This window comes from Danio aesculapii, chromosome 9 (genome assembly GCF_903798145.1).
Source record: "Danio aesculapii chromosome 9, fDanAes4.1, whole genome shotgun sequence".
In the NCBI taxonomy this organism is placed as follows: domain Eukaryota; kingdom Metazoa; phylum Chordata; class Actinopteri; order Cypriniformes; family Danionidae; genus Danio; species Danio aesculapii.
The window spans coordinates 943,567-950,638 of NC_079443.1; the positions used below are offsets into that span (position 1 = coordinate 943,567).

Here is a 7,072-nt window from a genome sequence, read left to right on the forward strand (position 1 = left end):
CCTGAGGTGATCTTGTTTTGCCGCTGCCTAACAGAAATAACGGTTTCTAAAATTTAAATTTCGCGCGTCGCACTCGCGGTTAAGACAAAACCGTTTGACGTGGTAAGGATAGCTTTTATTACGACGTCGAGAGTTGTTGGACACGTAAGACTATGCAAATGATGACCATTGTACTGTTATTATCACCGTATTATCAGCTGCTTGAGGACTGATTTATGGGCTAGTCAAGGGTCGACATTTACAAACACGCAAGTTCTTATTTCTCTTTAATACAGCGAGTTTGTGTGGTGTAAAGATGTCAAGGTAATGTCAGTGGACTCTATAGAGTTATCAGTTATTTTTATCCCACTGATGCCTTTCAGTCTGAAAAAATGACAGTCTTGTTTTTTCTAGAGTGTTAATTGCATAAGGTTGTGGGTCACAGACGCCCAAAATGGACTTTGGCCAATAATGTGATGAAATCAATAATAATGATAATCAAGAGTTTAATCATTGAAGAGAAACACGGTGTGTGCTCCATACTAACAACAGATTGCTTTATCATTTAAAAATGAACACATTACAGCTATGACTGAACCAATGAGCCACTATTTTACTTTAATCCCAAATGAGATTTTTTAAAAAGTGTAAACATAACTAGATAAGAATTTTGGTCTGAATTAATCTGAAAAAATAAATCACATTAATCTACAAATGGAAGACTGGGATATATAGGTATTGGTAAGATTATCTACCTCATTGTTTGTAATAAATATATAATATGCGCAACAAATACATACATATGCACATGTATAATACATCATAGATTTAATATATCTTTTAGATGAAACTTTTACTAATGTTCTGCTTTGACATTGGTAATTACTGTTTTGTGGTTATTCTACAGTTGCCATGGTAACACAACAACTATACTAATCTGTTGTGGTGATTCTACAGTTGCAATGGTAACACAACAACAATAGTAATGTGTTGTGGTTATTCTACAGTTGTTATGGCAACAACAGCTATAGTAATTAATCTGTTATGGTGATTCTACAGATGCTATGGTAACACAACAACTATAGTAATTAATCTGTTGTGGTGATTCTACAGTTGCCATGGTAACACAACAACTATAGTAATTAATCTGTTGTGGTGATTCTACAGTTGCTATGGTAACACAACAACTATAGTAATTAATCTCATGTGGTGATTCTCCAGTTGCTATGGTAACACAACAACTATAGTAATTAATCTGTTGTGGTGATTCTATAGTTGCCATGGTAACACAACAACTATAGTAATTAATCTCATGTGGTGATTCTACAGTTGCTATGGTAACACAACAACTATAGTAATTAATCTGTTGTGGTGATTCTACAGTTGCCATGGTAACACAACAACTATAGTAATTAATCTCATGTGGTGATTCTACAGTTGCTATGGTAACACAACAATTATAGTAATTAATCTGTTGTGGTTTTTTCTACAGTTGCTTTTGCGACACAACAACTACAGTGACCCAATACAACAACTACTGACCCAATAATACAGTTCTTTACAACTATAGTATAATATAGTATAACTTCACTATAATATTATACACCAAAGTTTACTGTAGTAAAGACTGTATGTAACTTACTGTAGTAAAGTAAGTATGCTACTTATTATTATCAGTTCACCATACTACATTAATTAACAAAGTCCTATAATGCACTTTACTATATCAAAAATTGTTTTAATGAAGGAACACTTTCCACATACTATCTATTTAACAATTGTCCACTAAGAAACAAATAACATGTTAAATTCAATTCTAAGTATTTTCTGACGGCGATCACAATAACATGGAACCTTTATGCATATTTAAATGTAATTAAAACTCCCTCACACTGACTCGTGCCTCTCCTACGTAGATTCCCAGTTACCGAGACTCTCCGTGACCGGAAAGCCAACGTGAATCTTTACCCCCGTGCTCTGCGTGTGTAACGGGACGGGCGGGTTTAAGACTGTTAATGTTACACCGAGTTTACAGTCTGTGGTTCATACACTGTACTTTCGACTGGACTCGTCTTGGCTTCTCCTTCTCGCTTCTCCTTGGTTTGTTTGACTGTAACGCACGTCGAAATCAATATGACGGCGATAAAAATCAGGGTAATGCTTTTAATAATGTATTTTTATTGAGTGGAATCATTCATTTCACTGATATGAAAGGCAGTGTGTGTTTTTAATATTTACTATTGTCAGCTATAGTGTCAGGATGGTAGCAAACAACAATAAATGAATATTAGAGTTACTTTTAAGTATATTATAATCTTGCCTTTAAAAAAGATCCTACATTTAGTTACGTGTTACGTTATTTTAATGTTACTTTTTTGATCTGGGCTGAGCTGGTGTCTAATAATGCTTGTTGTAATATAAAAAATAATATAGAAAAATGTAAGGCCTTTTTTAATGCTACAAGTGAAAAGTGAAGTGAATAAACCTCAGGCTGATGAGAATTGTAAATTCAGATTCTGTACAGTTGCGCTCAAACAAACCTTGCATGAAAAGTAGGACGAATGAAAAGAGTTCAATACTATCTAGAGTTTGCATTTCAGTTTTTATATATTTTAAGTGCTAGTGAATCTGTTTTTGTGCCAGGAGACAGGAAAGCCGTCAGTGAAATAACAGGAAAACAAATAGTATCTTTGATTATTTTCCTGAAGATGAAAATAAATGCTTTACATTACTTGAAGTGAAAGTAATCTGTGCTCATAGTTCATCATTTTAAGGCAGTTGGTTTACTCACTTTGTAAAGTAATCACATTTACACTGTGCTATTGTTATGTTGTTCAAGCAAAGCAATATCTCTCATGTTCAAGTTAAAATAAGTATCTGATTCCATAACTTTAGTGACTTGTAATGTTACCCCAACACTGGTCATAGAAAACATAATTTTCATCATTCATATATTCTACATTCTTGAAGTTGGCGTGGAATCAACATTTACAAAGTTTATTTTGCTAGCTTACATTGTTCTTCTTAAGGTGAATAATTAATCAGTGCAAGTTAATCCACTGAATTTTTTATTGTATTTTAGTAATCTTTAATCAAATTCTGGTCATTTGTTTTGGTGTTCTCTTAAGGCTTCCATAGCAACTGCATATCAATATCTTTAACCACGCCCGTCTTACTGTTAGTTTCCTATTAAAGAATTATGTGCAACAAGAAAGCCCAACCCCCTACTCAATATTCCGTTTCAGTTGGAAGTACATCAACAGGATAGGATAGTTTTGCGACAGGATAGTCCACACACACACACTGTTTACCACTCTTTGCACCTACCGAGTCAGTGCAGACCACAGACACCTGCATCGTGAAATGTGGAGGTTTTTTTCTTCCATTTAGCATGCAGTATGAACTTACATTAAAACAACACTCTTCCAGCAGTTCATAGTTGCATCCAGTATCTCGTTTGTCACGGGGGCACGCATGAAAAGTGCCAAACTGCAGTTAAAGTCGACAAATTAATAATGAAACACCCGAAATTGCATGAAACTCCGGAGGAAAAGTGGATAGCGCGGACGTTAATTGAATTATGTGCTATAACATGTAAAACAGGATCATGAAAGTAACACTCATGTAAACACCTTAGTCTTATTATTCTCTTAATTAGATTAAAGCAAATAATTTGATTACCGATGTCCATGTAGTCAGTGATACAGCTAATTTGGTGGATGGGTATGATTGGGAAGCCATGAAGGATAAGGGCTGATGGAGTGAATTTGGCCAGGACACCAGGGTTACACCCCTGCTCTTTACCAGAAGCGCCATGGGATTTTTAATGACCACAGAGAGCCAGGAGCTCAGTTTAACACCTCATCCGAAAGTGTCTCCTTCACTTTACTGGGGCATCTGGACTCACACAGACCACAGGTTGAGAGCCTCCTGCTGGCCTCACTAACACCACTGCCAACAGCATCCTAGATTACCCATGTGGTCTCTCATCTAGGAACTGACCAGGCTCAGCCCTGCTTAGCTTCAGTGAGTAACCGCTCTTGAGCTGCAGGGTGATATGGCTGTGGCCATAAATAAAAGTCTCATCGTTAAGGGTTCTTTCACACCCGCACTTTTGGTCCACACCCTGGTTTGTTTGACGTCAGAGTATGGTACGTTTAGTTAGTGTAAATGATGTCTTCTGAACTCGGGTGTGCACCCACAAACCGTACCCGAGTCCGCCTGAAAGAGGTGGTCTGAGGTACAACTCTGGTACGATTCACTTCTGATATGAATGCAATCGTACTAAATAATGGAAGTGAACCGCCAACTGTACAACAAACTTTAGACAATCGAACTTGGGTTCGGTCCAGGTAATTGAACCAAGCGTGAAAGCACCCTAAGAGTCAGATTTAAAACACTAGTAGCTTTTAGTCTTCAGAAAGTGTGAAACGTTGATATGGATGTGAACTGTTTTCTTGCTGTGTTCCTCTATAGGTCGGATCCGTTCCGCGAGTGAAGTCCTCTCCTCTGTTCTTAGACTTGTTCTGCCGTGGTCTGATTATCCTGTGTACGTCTGTGTCTGTGGTCCTGTCATCGGTGGCAGTGTGCGACGGTCACTGGCTGCTCTCCGGCCGCCACATGTTCGGTCTGTGGTATTTCTGCTCCGTGGAGGTGCCACAGGGCTTGGTGTTGGACCCGCAGAGTTTTACAGCATCTGCAAACTGCACTCGGCGTCTGGAGGAGGCCGGAGTGGAGGGTCTGGACATGGGCTTAGCGGCGTGTCGTTCTGTCATCACGATAGCTCTGGTCAGTGCTATATTCGGACTGGAGCTGCTAGTGATGTCACAGGCGAGTGATGGCAGGGACTCCAGCAGGCGGTGGACGCTCGGGGCTCGGCTGGTGCTTCTTGCAGGAATAATGGCTGCTGGAGGTGTCGCAACTTTTGTGCTGATATTAGGAGCTTTCGCATCACTCCTCGGGTTTACGCTGACCTTCTGGTGCCAGTTTACTGCAACCTTCTTGTTTTTCCTCAATGGCATGGCAGCGCGGCACATCCAGAATATTAAGCCACCACTTCTGCCCTCTAGTGGACATCCTGACAAACTGTGAACTACTGCACTATGAACTTTACAACTTGAAGACACTGAATTAGAATTAGATCAGAGGTGCCCAAACTCGGTCCTGAAGATCTACCTTCCTGCAGAGTTCAGCTCCAACCCTGATAATAAAACAACTAAACCATCTAAGTAGGATCTGAAGGAGTCCTTGGTTATTGAAAACAGGTGCGTTTGATCAAGGTTGAGCTGAACTCTGCAGGAACAGATCTCCAGGAGCAGGATTGGGCACAAGTGATTTTGAAGGTTTGTCAAAACACGATTCCTTTTGTGGGGTATTTCGTGAAGCCTGCTTTACTATGAGCTTTCCTACTTGAAGATGCTGCATTAGATGGCGTTGGTTCCTCTTGAGCAGCTCTGCTCTTGAAGGTTTAGTTCACCCCCCAAAATGTAAATTCAATTAATATTTACTCACCCCTATGCTGTTCTAATCCCCAGACTTTCATATTATAAAATTAAATCTGAGATCTCCCTCACAGAAAGGGTCCAGAGATGCTCAGAGTCCAGAAAAACATTGTCATATCAGTCCATGTGTCTTCGGCGGTTCAGCTGTAATCATACTCAAATCATCATGCTCCACGAACACTTATGTGCACCAAAATACTGTAAAAACTACATTTCAGCTTCATTTTGGGTCAACTGCTTCTTTAATCTCCGTTTTTCACATCATTGAGAAGTGATATTTGAAGGATTGTCAAAAATAGACCCCTTTTGTTGGGTATTTCGTGAAGCCTGCTTTACTATGAGCTTTACTACTTGAAGACGCTGCATTAGATGGTGTTGGTTCCTCTTGAGCAGCTCTGCTCTTGAAGGGTTAGTCTCCCCCAAATGTAAATTCAATCATTGAATTACTCACCATCACCTTGTTCCAATCCCTGAGCCTTTCACATTTTAGATGAAATCTGAGATCTCCCTCATGCTCAAAGTCCAGGAAAACATTGTTAAAACAGTCCATGTGTCTTCGGTGGTTCATCTGTAATCATACAAAGCACCACGAACAATTTTGTGCACCAAAATACCATTTTTAGATGAACTATCCCTTTAATCTGCCTTTTTGGCATCAATGAGAAGTGATTTTGAAGGTTTGTCAAAAATTATCCCTGTTTTTTAGGTATTTTGTGAAGCCCGTTTCACTGGGAAAAAATGGAAAAATATTAAAGAAAAAATATAAAAAGAGCAAAAATATGAAGAAAAAAACATGCAAAAAATATGTAAAATGTTCGTTTTTTTGCAGTTTGTAATTGTTTTGCAATATTTCGCATGAATTTAAATGTGTTGTTTAAAGATGTTTGGTGACTGAAATATTATTTTGATAAATATGTCTGTTTATTAAATATGTTTTGATCAATTTTGATCAAATGCACCAAAATATGACCTTTATTCACTGAGAAATGGATCAAAATAATCATTTTCAAAATAATGCGTACTCATTTATGCTGAGCGGAGTATACATGTTAGAAAACCATTATTAAATGCTTCATAAATAAATAAATATATATATATCATCTGATGTTTTTCCACAGTGACACCTCTTGTACATCATCTGATTATCATTAGGCAGAAGCCTGGGTCATTTCCGGTCCAAATAAAACCTTGGTGGTTAAATAAAAGTAACCTTAAGGCAGAATTTGCCAGGGGTATGAATAATTTCGGGTTTGAGTTTATATATCAGCATAGTATTGCATATGCAAATACGCACTTGAACAGAGCAGATTCATTGGCTGCTATGTTTATTGACATGCTGACATGGTCAAACTGTGCATCAAAATCTAAATGAAAGATCTTAATTTAAAATAATCTTCATTTTTAAGATCTTTCATTTAAAGTATTCTGGCCCTGATCACCTTCCATATGTTAGGGTTTGCAGACAGTGGGAATGATGCAAATTATATCATCACTACAGTATGAAAGTCCTGTGTACAAGCTGCATTTGATAAGCCACTTTAACATTTAATCTATAAATGATACCATATCTATTTTTGTTTTACTAGAACCTA

The 7,072-nt window shown here is 38.0% G+C and overlaps 1 protein-coding gene across 1 annotated transcript; it reads left to right on the top strand.

The window, feature by feature from the left end:
• The first annotated feature begins 2,030 nt into the window (after window positions 1-2,030).
• On the top strand, window positions 2,031-6,830 carry tmem37 (transmembrane protein 37). The gene is made up of 2 exons (XM_056465876.1): window positions 2,031-2,133; window positions 4,456-6,830. The coding sequence occupies exons 1-2, from the start codon at window positions 2,113-2,115 to the stop codon at window positions 5,068-5,070; spliced, it is 636 nt and encodes a 211-aa protein (XP_056321851.1). The 5' UTR covers window positions 2,031-2,112; the 3' UTR covers window positions 5,071-6,830.
• Window positions 6,831-7,072: the final 242 nt, after the last annotated feature.